The sequence below is a fragment of the Tachypleus tridentatus genome, chromosome 7 (genome assembly GCF_004210375.1).
Source record: "Tachypleus tridentatus isolate NWPU-2018 chromosome 7, ASM421037v1, whole genome shotgun sequence".
In the NCBI taxonomy this organism is placed as follows: Eukaryota; Metazoa; Arthropoda; class Merostomata; order Xiphosura; family Limulidae; genus Tachypleus; species Tachypleus tridentatus.
In genome coordinates, this window is record NC_134831.1 from 195633358 (window position 1) to 195646050 (window position 12693).

At 30.9% G+C, this 12693-nt stretch overlaps 1 protein-coding gene across 1 annotated transcript; it reads left to right on the plus strand.

Moving 5' to 3' along the window:
* Positions 1 to 744: 744 nt before the first annotated feature.
* Positions 745 to 12409, plus strand: LOC143257634 (rab-like protein 3). The gene is made up of 7 exons (XM_076516668.1): positions 745 to 841; positions 3728 to 3819; positions 4766 to 4883; positions 7068 to 7173; positions 8458 to 8602; positions 10397 to 10468; positions 11720 to 12409. The coding sequence occupies exons 1-7, from the start codon at positions 796 to 798 to the stop codon at positions 11822 to 11824; spliced, it is 684 nt and encodes a 227-aa protein (XP_076372783.1). The 5' UTR covers positions 745 to 795; the 3' UTR covers positions 11825 to 12409.
* The last annotated feature ends 284 nt before the right edge of the window (positions 12410 to 12693 follow it).

The window sequence follows — 12693 nt, forward strand, 5'->3', positions numbered from 1 at the left end:
GATAACTACTGGCTTTAACTTTTCAGTGTACAGTAGAATCTCATTTTCATATCGATAAATTGCAATTTCATTTCCATAGCAACAGTGTTTATTTTGTAGGTCTAGAATAAAGTCGTTAACTCCAATGGTTCTCAAAGTGTGGTCTGCTGGTTGGTCCAAAATCCAAGTTACTGGCGAGCAATGGCAATATCGAGACCATTCGACAGAAAATAAGATATGGAGTAGGTCTTTTGCCCAGTCTGCGAGTGAAACTGCTTTAATTACCACTGAAATGCATTTGAAGTAAATTACATATTTTGGGGGATTTTTGTTTGTTTGGGAATTTCGCACAAAGCTACTCGAGGGCTATCTGTGCTAGCCGTCCCTAATTTAGCAGTGTAAGACTAGAGGGAAGGCAGATAGTCATCACCACCCACTGCCAACTCTTGGGCTACTCTTTTACCAACGAATAGTGGGATTGACCGTCACATTATACGCCCCTACGGCTGGGAGGGCGAGCATGTTTAGCGCGAAGCGGGCTCGAACCCGCGACTCTCGGATTACGAGTCGCACGCCTTATGCGCTTGGCCATGCCAGGCCATTTTGGGGGATGAAAAGAAAAATTCATAAATAAATTATCCTAACTTGTTTAACTTTGAATATATTATACATAAGTTAAGAAGAATAAATTTTATTTTTGTATTATTTATTAAAAATTGTTATTCAAAGCTAAAGTATGAAATATATTCGAACTTTATATTTTTGAATAACTATTTATTTAACGCTATTAGAGAGATTTTCTTTTTGATATCCAAAATGGCTTCTATCAATAAAGTGAAAGTAATGGTCGTTGGTGATTCAGGTAAGTCTAATGTTTGATAAGTAACATAACGTTACACTTCGAGTTGGGTGTAATTGCTTTTTCATTCATTTTTAAATAAGTTGCCTTTATTTCCAAAACAGACTCGGAATATAAATCCCGCAGTGATCCTTTGAATATTATTTTAAATACCTAAGGAGTACGTCAACTAAATCCTAATAATTTTAAACAAGTAGCGTCCTCTCCAGTGGTTTCTAAGTAAATGTTACACGATATTGTGAATAATAGTGTTGTGTTTTACAAATATAGAATTTATAAAATATGCTTCAAAATGTGTTCATTTTTGTAAAATTCTTCATAGTGTGTTATATATGTTTATATATATCAGGTCATATTATAAGTAATGTCCGAAAATTTAATACAGAAAGTGCATCATCTGTAGAAGGCTTTAATGACTAAAATATGTAGTAGGGCGTGTATAAAAATAGACAAATAAAAGAAACTAACCCAACTCCAGTTTTTCAGATCATTAATCAAATAAACCCAAAGGAAGATGGATGTGTCTGAGGAGCATATTAGGCATATAATGCTTTATGAGTTTAAACAAGGCAATAGTACAACTCAAACTATGTGAAACGTCCAAGGTGTTTATGGTGTGGAGTCTCAATGAAATAAAATGTCAGAGGTGGTTTCAGAAGCTCAGATCCGGTGACCAGAGCTTAAGTGGTGCTCCATGTTCTTGTTCTGTTGAGTTTAATGATGACTTACTGAAGAACAAGCACAGAAGCTTAATTCAACCCATTCAATGGTTCACCATCATCTGCAGCAGCTTGGAAAGGTGTCAAAACTTGAAAAATGGGTCCCCGATGATTTGACAGAAGCCAACCTTAGAGCAAAAATGGACATTTGCATTTCTCTGCACTCTCGTGAACGTAACTCATGTTTTTAGACAGGTTAGTGACTGGAGATGAAAAATGTATATTTTATAAAAATGTTAAGCACTGCAGATAATGGCTCAGTGCAGGTAAACTGGCTAAAGCACAGCCCAAAATGGACTTCCATCCTAAGAAAGTCTTGTTAAGCACTTGGTGGAATATTGTTGATGTGATCCGAAAATTTAATATGGAAAGTGCATTATCTGTAGAAGGCTTTAATGACTAAAATGAGTAGGACATGTATAAAACTAGTCAGACAAATAAAAGAAACTAACCCAACTTCTAGAACACTTGAATGTTGTATTGAAAGAAGAGAGGCCTGCTTTGATCAATTGTAAAGATGTTGTGTTATACCAGGATAATGCATAGCCAAATACAGCGAGGATCACACCTGCATATATTGAAGAGCTAGACTGAAAAAAAACTTCCACATCCTCCTTATTTCCCAGGCCTTGTTTTATCTGATTATCATCTATTCCAAAGGTTGCAGAACTATCTTGATGGAAAGGAGCTTGGAACATATGAAAATGTCAAACTACCCTCTCTACATTCTTTTCCTCCAAACTCCAAGAATTTTATAGAAGTGGCATTTAGAAGTTTGTGAATCATCAGCAGGAAGTAATTAATAATAATGGAACATACATTATTGATTAAATAACATTAACAGCATTTGAAATCCATTCAATTTTTTTTAACCTAAAATTGGACATTACTTAAGAGATGACCTAATATATATAAGATCATTTTATTTGCAGTTTGACAGTGTAACTTCTAATAAGCAAAAAACTTTTGGTTTTAAATTACATAAGTAAAAAACAAAGCATGCTCATAACAAAAATAAATATATTGATAAAATATTATTCTAAAAATTCCTGTACTTAATTGAAAAAAGAAATTTACAGCAATTGCATAACATAAAGCACACATCCAATAATCTTTGAATACACAGTGCTAACAACTTGAGTGACCTGCATAACAAGAGTTTAACATATATATATATTTAACTTTAAACCCAAATCTCTTAAGCTTGCTAAACCATGCGAGATATTATTGGAAATACAACCAAAATTGTTAACAGTGAAGGTACCATACTGATGAAACAATACATTCTAAACTTTATAAGTTTGGATATAAAAAGGTATTTAATTAGTTATACTCATTACCAGATTGATTTTTAGTTTTGTTCATAAGTATGTAGTTTACTCTGATCAAAGGTTAATGTTAATAACAATAATGGATCTATTTGTCCACTGAAGCTGTCTTGTCCACTAAACTAAATTTAAAACATAATAATGTATTTAATTTCATCTCTTGTGATTCAAATATTTATAAAACCCTCCCTTAAAGTTATTGCATCAACTACATATGAAGGCAATTCCATTCCAATGTTTCACCACTTGTCGTGAAAAATAGAACTGCCTTAGTTGAAGAAGACTCCTGCCCTGCCAAAATTTATATTTTTATCCATTTGTACTGTCATTCATATCATTATGTACAAAACATTTACCAACACAACCGGCTCCCTTAATAGTATTAAACACTTCACTTAAATACCCTCAAATTTCTTTTTTTCAAGAGATTTTGACCTGCCTTTGTGAGACAACTTTTCCTTGTGATCATTGAGTTGAAAATTCACATGGCATTTCACTATCTTAAAATTGTTTTATCAAGTGCTTGATGTCACTAATGTGATGTAGTTATTCCTAAGCTATTCCAGCAATTGATTTAGAACACAATGAATACAACTGTAAGGTCAAGCAGTAATAAAGTTTATAATGTATTAAATGATGGCCCATAAAAATGTAATTATATCTATTGCTTATTTTTTCTTACTATAAAATGGTTAAAATTGTCTCAAGTTTTCAACATTCATTGGTTAACTTACATAAATATGAAATATATTTTTTAAAATATGACAGTTATTTAACATTAAGAATTATTCTTGCCCTATTTTGCTGATTATATTTGATAGTTTTTCTTTTTTCTGTTGTAGGGGTAGGTAAGTCAGCATTTGTCCATCTCCTCTGTCATGGCCAATCCATCAACAATCCATCTTGGACTATAGGCTGTTCTGTTGATACTAAGGTTGGCAAAATCTAAAATTTCATTTTTTTTTGAGACAGGATAAGTGTGTTTTTTCAAACATATGAAAAAAATTCTCTTGATGTGTATTTTTATTATGATGATGTGTGTGCAAGTGTGTATTATTGCAAACTGAGTTATTGCTTATGCATTATGACTTACTAATTATATACGTTTAGGCAACGTATTTTATTTCCTTTTGGAGTGCAAAGCACTAACTATATGTTTATACTGACTAAAAAGATACTGTTAGGTTTAGAAGATTTTCTAGTCTAAGATAAAATAAGTAAAATACTTGATTATAAAAAAATATATACTTTGTTCTGGATTTAATAACATTGTTGGAAATACAGGCATTCATATAAAATTATCCTGTTTGCATTTAACAATGTAACCTTTGATAAGTGAGAAACTTAAGCCTATTAATATTAAATATGTAGTGCCCTCTTCATTGGTATCAAAGTAAACCTTAAAGAATATTTTTGATCATTAGTGCCAATTTTTATATGTATAAGGTTTGTAGTGTGTGTTAAGTAATTTTTTTTACAAATTATGCTTAAAAATGTGCTCATTGTTCCATTGAAACATGTAGTATGTTCCTCACCCCCCTCCAAAAAAAAGGTGCATCATTATGCTTTTGAATCATTATTTACCATTTCATTATGTTTTAGCATGTTTATCCAGTTGTGTAGTATTTTAATTTAAAAAGATATAAGCAACATCACTATCTCTACATTGGTAAAGCAATTAAATTTTTCTAAAAGTCTAACCTATAGCTGAAACATATTAGAATTCACTATAATTTCATTTTTGTTTGTGGCTCTCATTGGACAATGAAAAATTAAAAGAAAAAAAATCCTTGGTATTATAACATACATAAGGATAGTGTATTTCATGTTTTGTATAAAAAAAAGATTTAAGATAATTAATAATTTTCTTCTTTTTATAGTTGCATGAGTACAAAGAAGGTACTCCCTCCCAGAAAATCTACTTTGTAGAATTATGGGATATTGGTGGATCAAGCAATCACAGAAACACCAGAGCAATATTTTACAACTGTTTTCAAGGTATTTGTGCCAATATTTATGTATAGTACTAGTTAGTCTGGTAGAAATAATCCAAAACAGGAACACTTGTAAGCACATGTCTTCAGTGTTTTTATGTATCAGTCAAGTCCTTCTATTAAATATGGACAAAATTGAAACAGGCAAGAGTGCTGTTTTTTGTATTTTTTTGAGGAGCAGAAAATATTTGGGATAAACAGTAGTATTCCATCTGAGCTGCACAGCTGTACAACAATCAACCAAGTGCTATACACATCCTCAGTAATGGTGAAGAGTCTGAATGTGTCGGTGGCAATAGGCTTAAATCCCAAATGACCAGCTGGTAGTTGTAAGCATTACAAACCAGCCTAATGATTCAATAGGGTCAATGGTATAAAAATACTCCACCCCACCAAACAAACAAACAAAAAACTGGTACAGCACATCTGTACATTTCCTTGGTACTGCACACCTGAAAAAAAATGTGTTCTGCATGTGGACTGAAAAGTTAGAGGAAACATAGGTACATAAATCCTTCAACTCGACTCTGATGGTCATATGGTCCTTGGCTGAGAGAGTAATGAAATATCATTTTGGAACTAAAAAGGTTTAGTACAGAATATTAGTTCTTAACAGGGATTTTTAAAAATGGAAAAAAAGTACTACCAGTGTTGGCAGAAGCAATTTTTATTTTTCCTACACTTTTAATGAAAACAAATAAAAAGTTATTTAACTGCTGTTTATTTGTTTCAGTTTTAAACCACTGGGATATTTTGCTTTAAGAATTCAAAGTATGTTCAGCATTACTGACCTGTGACCATTTGCTTTTTGTGCTGATGGTTGTGCAGATAAAATTTATTCTGTGCTTCTTTAAAATATAAATGGTTCACTTCCTTTAATCTAAGCTGATAAAGATTTAGAACTACTACACATGATCAAATGTATATACAAATGTAATACTGGTGTATTTTGTCAGACAAGATGCACTTTATAGTGTTACAGTCTGCTTTATTCAATGACATGTGGTGGGGGGTATTGGATAAATGTGCACAAACTCTCGGCTAGTAATATTTGAAAAGGAATATTAAAATGTAAGTAGGTGAGATAATGTATATGTTCTGACTTTTGTCATATTTATAACCTGCATAATTATTTTCCTAGAACTTGGTGTTTAATTACCTTTGATATAATATTACATATCTTACATTTAACAGCATTTGTCTGATTTTTAGTATGTTGTATAGAACATTTTGATAATACTGCAGTGAAATTATTTCTCTTTTAGGTTGTTTTTTTGTTTTTTCTTTTCAAATAACATTTCTATGAGACTAAATCCAATTTTACTCAGAAGGTGGCATACATTGTCTGCACATGAGAAAAATTAGTCTTGTTTGTCAAACATTTATTGTAAATGTTTCATAAGTAATTTGATATTGTTTGTATACTTTTGTATTATATAAATATTGTATACATACAGCTTCAATTTAACATTCTATTAGAACAAATTCCTCCTTTACAAATAGGTTTGAAAAATTTTATAATAAGAAAACAAATTAAGTATTTTAACCTAAAATTTATTTTACCATATTTTAAAATTTTGTATTTTTCAATGCCTTTTTATGTATGTGGTTGTTGAACTGGTTTGGAAATATTTAATTAGTATTAGTGCCACACCCTGCAGACACCCATGCAGGATGTATAAATATAGAATCATGATCTGCTGGTATTGTTTTTAAAGTAACGGGTCATTATAGAATTTAAACAAAAAAAAACATTTTGATGTAAAAGAGACAACAGCTGTAAAGATTTTGGAAATAAACAAAATAAAAAAACAGGATATATAGACTCGGTGTCAGAGAATTTTCTGCTATTAGTGAAGTTTTGTGTGTGTGTGTATATATATATTTTCTTGTATATATATCAAATCTATTTTCTTGCTTATGGGAAAAATTAAAGATATTTTTTCATATGCAGTATGTGCCTCTTTTAAGCTCTGTAACTGTGGGGTTTGCAGTACCAGTGCTGATTGGCCCAGAAATCTGGAAACGTATAAGAAATGGATACACACACATGCACACATACATTTTGAAGCTTATTTGTATAGATTTTTTTATGGTATATGCATGTATAAGGATTAATAATTTACTGTCATTAATGGATCTTCATCATTGCTTACTTTATTGATTTAGTGATTTTTATTTTATCTAGGTATTATTTTAATCCATGATCTAACCAATAGAAAATCGCATCAGAATTTGAGGAAGTGGCTAGCAGAACTTTTGTGTAAAGAAGGAAATGTAAAAAAAAACAATAGGTAAAATATTTTCACTTTTCAAGTTTTTCCATGCATTTTGATGTAATTTTGTTTGCTTGTTCAAGACTTTTCCTAAACTTTGCTAACCAAAATTCTCTGAACAGTAAGATTATTAAAACAACAGAAGGTCTAGCAAGGCCTGGATGCTAGTAAGCTCAGCATGCAATCTGTGGATTCACATTTCCATAACCAAACATGCTCACACTTTTAGGCATGGGGATGTTATACTGTGACAGTTAATTTCACTGTTCATTGGTAAAAGACTAGCCCAAGAGTTGTCAGTGGATGTTGTTGACTAGCTGCCATCCTTCTAGTCTGTCATTGCTGAATTAAGGATGGCTAGCACAGGTAGCTTTCCTATAGCTTTGCATGAAATTATAAACAAACCAGACCAAATCTTTTTTTTTTATGTTAATGACTGCTGGTGTGTTTACAATTATCTCTCTGTTGTTTTGTTGTAGAAGAAGCTGTATTTAATAGGCTTCCATTTCCAGTTGTCTTGTAGAAAAGATTTTAGCAAATATCCAATAATTCTGAAGTTATTTAAAAATATGTGTTGTGTAAAGCAGCTGATAAATGGTAAAACTAAATTTTTATCTTTAATGTATTTACAGTTATGGGTATGCGTATGTGAGAGAAAATGTTGGATATTAATGTATTTCATATCATTTAAGAATTGGTTTATTACATTCTATGTACACTAATGTATATTATCTTACAGATGTACAGTGTATAGTACATAAAAAAGGAAGACATAAGGAGAGCAGAAACAGAACTGAAAAGAAAAATAACTTGAATATGTGTTATATGATGGTTTTTATTTAGACTGCATTTTATTTGATTGTTCTTAGAATACTGTATTCTCTGTTGTTTATAATGAATCACATTTATTGTATTCTATTTTGTTTATAATACTTTACATTTCTTGTGTTCTATGTTGTTTATAATGCTTCATATTTCTTGTAATCTATGTTGTTACAATACTTTATATTCTCTGTTTATAATGCTTCACATTTCTTATGCTCTGCACTGTGTATATATTATATTTCTTGTAATCTATGTTGTTTATAATGCTTCATATTTCTTGTAATCTATGTTGTTACAATACTTTATATTCTCTGTTTATAATGCTTCACATTTCTTATGCTCTGCACTGTGTATATATTATATTTCTTGTGTTCTGTGTTGTTTAAAGTACTTTACATTTCTTGTATTCTGTGTTGTTTATGATACTTTACATTTCTTGTATTCTGTGTTGTTTATGATACTTTACATTTCTTCTAGTCTTGACTTTGATCCTGAAGAGTTTGTAGACAACCAAATTCCAATACTAATAATTGGTACCAAACTAGATCTGGCTCAGCAGGGTTTATCTCCAAACCGATCATTGTCTGTTGCTGAAGAGTGTGGAGCTGATGAGTTCTATCTTGTAGGTGTATTAATATGTTTTTTTGTTTTATATGTCCTTAACTTTTAGGCTTGTACTTCCTTCATGTGCTATTAACCCATAGGCTCATTCTTCCCTCCTGTAGTGTTAACTCATAGGCTCATGTTTCCCTCATGTAATGTTAATTCATAGGCTCATTCTTACCTCATGTAGTGTTAACTGATAGTCTGACACTTCCCTCATATAGTGTTAACTCGTTGGCTAATACTTCACTCATACACTGTTAACTCGTTGGCTAATACTTCCCTCATACACTGTTAACTCGTTGGCTAATACTTCCCTCATACACTGTTAACTTGTTGGCTAATTCTTTCCTCATACACTGTTAACTCGTTGGCTAATACTTCCCTCATACACTGTTAACTCGTTGGCTAATACTTCCCTCATACACTGTTAACTCGTTGGCTAATACTTCCCTCATACACTGTTAACTTGTTGGCTAATTCTTTCCTCATACACTGTTAACTTGTTGGCTAATACTTCTCTTATGCAGTGTTAACTTGTTGGCTAATACTTCTCTTATGCAGTGTTAACTTGTTGGCTAATACTTCCATAATATAGTGTTAACTTGTTGGGTAATGTCTCATATATTGTTAACTCTTAATATCGTATTTTTGAACTTTTAATGTTATTTATTTTAAACTTAAAAACTCACTTTAGTGAATATTAACAATTAGAATTGGTAAAAACTATTAACACTCCTACGAAAAGACGTTTCTAGTCCTGATTTCTCCAAGCCCGTTCCCCTGGCTGTGGTTTCGCTAGATAGTAGATAGGGACAGTGGGAATCTCGTTAATCCATTCATTAATGGATTTAAATGGCAATTTCATTTAAATACAAAATTATTAGCCTAATATTAATAACCTTTCAAGTTGCTCTAGGGCCTATTAGGTCCCACTTTTCGTAGGAGTGTTAAAGTAGAATGTAGTGAAAAATAACTTTTAGAAGAACATCATCTTCTTGTGTAGTGTATATTCAGCATTTCTTTACTAATTTACTTATTATAATTTTAAAATATTTTTTGGATACTTTGAGTATCTTAGTTGAGTATTATGTTGATATTTTCCTCATATATTTTTATAGTATGTTAACTCATAGTATCACATTTCCCATGTATATTGTTCAAGCTTAGGCTTCACATATTTTGCATGCAGAACTATATATTTCTTTCATAAATGTTTTACTCAAATTTCCTTAAAGTATTTACTCAGAGCTCTCATCCTTTGATATGATGCTTTGCAAAAGTTTTATTTCTCATAAATCATTAACTTTATAGGATTTTTATTATAGTTTAAAGTGAACTTTTCAAAACGAATGGGTTCTTTATTGTACTTACTTACAAGAGTATCTGAATCATACATCCATCCACTGTTATAGAAATTTTAGCTTACAGTGTAAATAGATCTTTAGAAAACAGTCAGAAACTGTTGTTATGAAAGTAAAACACAAGATGCTTATTTGCTGTTTGTCTGGATCTTCAATAACTTTTTTCATTATTATAGTAATTAATTTCAAACTTTTTTAGTTTTAAAACTTTTACTCGTGCTACATCATTGTATATTTTCTCAGTGAAAGCAGATATTTAAAAATCTGTTTAAATTATTTTTACTTTTTTTAATGGGCAACATTATATATCCTTATATAAAAACACCTATTCAACAGAATAAATCAGTTTACAAAAGGTGTAAAATAGTGCATTAGTAAAGATACATCATAGCAGCAGGATTGTAAGCATCATAACTGTGAAATGGCATTACAATAATTCTTTTTTGCAGGATTGTCATCAGACAAAGTCCTTAGCTCCTGGATCAACAAACGCTGTTAAACTGAGTAGATTTTTTGACAAGGTGAGGGTATTGTTAACTTAAAAAGTAGAAAACATTTTATTATTTTGTTATACATACTTTTAATAAACATCAGGGCTAATGTATACTTCTGTTAATTTGTGAGGTGGTATTCTCTCACTTTTGCTAATTACCATATTGACAGGATTATAATGGTGTTACTTATTGATTAATAATTAGGCTGTAAAATATCTGATAATCATAGCCGAACACAGGTCCCTTCCTTCCTTTTCTAGCTTGTCACAATTCTGATTGTCCAGATAGCATGTGTAACATGCACCAGATGTTTGCTCAAGGTCATCATCAATTCTTGCAACTAATTGTCCTGCTGGCTATTCAGTTATGGTATTGATTTTACAGATCCAAAAAAATGGTATCATGACACTCAATATTTCTTTCTTTCCAGTAGTGTCTGAAAATGGTTGTTGCCTAATAATTGGGCCAATATGGTATTATTATGTTTATATTTTATTTACCTTTATTTATATTTTTATTTTATTTTTTAAAGCAATACATTATACAGAAATATACTAATGTGCAATTTTTTTATCAATACATTACATAAGTGATACTGCATATTTTGATAACATATAAGTTTTTAGAAAAAGTCTCACAAACTTCAAATTTTAATACAAATAATGGGATAATCACAGTTGCAGTGTAAAAGTCACACCAGGTCAGTAGGGTTACATGACTTTTTGCCTACTCTAGAGATATTTTGCATCATATGTTTATTTCCATTGGTTCAGAAGAGTCCACTATTCTTTTTGCAAATCAGGTTTGATACATGTTAGATAAAAGACAGTTCAGAAATAATTGTTTCACTTATTTTTAATTTGGGTTTGGTAATGGATATATATTTAAAAGATACGTGAAAAACAAACTATATTTCGACAGACAAATGTGCTTTGTTTTCGTGGATAATATACTTAATAATTTGTTTTTGTTATACAAATTGTAACTTATGTAAAACACTTGTATAGTTTTGGCACAGATTTTAATGTTTGTCTTTGTAGAGTGATATTTTATTCAAAAAAGTTACAAAAATGAGTAGAATATGGATTATTATAGAGGCTGTTCTCTTATTGCAAAGTGTCAATATGGTCTACTTTCTCACCTGAGACAGTTGATGGATTTTAGGAAACAAATACATTATGTCTAAAAATCAGTAAAATATGGTAGGGGCTTTGGTTTCTACATGTAGAGGGAAATTTGGTTTTTAGAAGCTCTTTACCACATTTGTTTTTATCACAGGTCATTGAACGACGTTACTATAGTCAGAATTCTTCACAATTGACAACACTTCTGGAAAGACGAAGAGTGGGTCCTATATCTCCAAAGCTAAGCCATGTAGACTGATTGAACAGCATGAAGACTGGGTGTAAAGTCTTCTGAGGGACAAATTGGTCTTGGAGATCTTGTACAGATCTCTTACTACCAGTTAAGGAAGATGTTAATTCAACAATATTATTCAGAAAAGAATTTGGGGGTTTTATACAACCCTCATTTTTTGGGTTGCAGACCAAGATTAGAACATAAACTTAACCTGTGAGGTGAAATGTTTATGTCTGGGTGCCTTAATAAAAAAGAACATTTTCCTCTCGTAATTATATAGAATAAGTATTTTATAACCAGAATTAGAAATTTTTGTTCATGAATGAAATGTGAACCTGTTTAAAAATGTTCATTTTTCAATGAGAAGGATTATTGCAACTTTTCAAAATAAAATTATGTTAGTTACATTCTTACTGGGTATAATTCCAGGCGGTGTTTTATTGCTTAAGGTTTGTAATGAAGGATTTTTTTTTAAACACCAGAACCAAGTAATTTTAAATTTGTTTTTGTATTTCTTAGTATATGCATACGTGTATCGTTTGACATGTTGCTTGGAATCAAAACATGCGAATTTTACCTCTATTGTAAATAAAAGGCTTATAAAAATTATTTTGATGAAAGTTCTTATTTTTGTATTGGTAAACGATGCCATACTAAAAGTCAGGTATTTAAAATTCTAGCATTTTGAAACATGAAAAAAATAAATCTCAATGAAATTCGTTTTGATAAGAAAAGTTATGTGCTTGTCAGAAAGAGAGAATTATTGAACTGACATTAGCCAGTCTGAAAATGACGTGTATATGTCAGTCTTTTACTAAAACAATCCACTAGAAGGGAGAATTCAGGGCTGTTTTTTATGGTCACATGAGACCATTGTGTTACTTTTTGTTTTT

Excerpts from the sequence above, each read along its gene's own strand:
- LOC143257634 (XM_076516668.1), top strand. The coding sequence starts at position 796 with ATGGCTTCTATCAATAAAGTGAAAGTAATGGTCGTTGGTGATTCAG. Across the intron at positions 842-3,727 it reads AATGGTCGTTGGTGATTCAG|GGGTAGGTAAGTCAGCATTT; the intron begins GTAAGTCTAATG and ends TTTCTGTTGTAG. Across the intron at positions 7,174-8,457 it reads AATGTAAAAAAAAACAATAG|TCTTGACTTTGATCCTGAAG; the intron begins GTAAAATATTTT and ends CATTTCTTCTAG.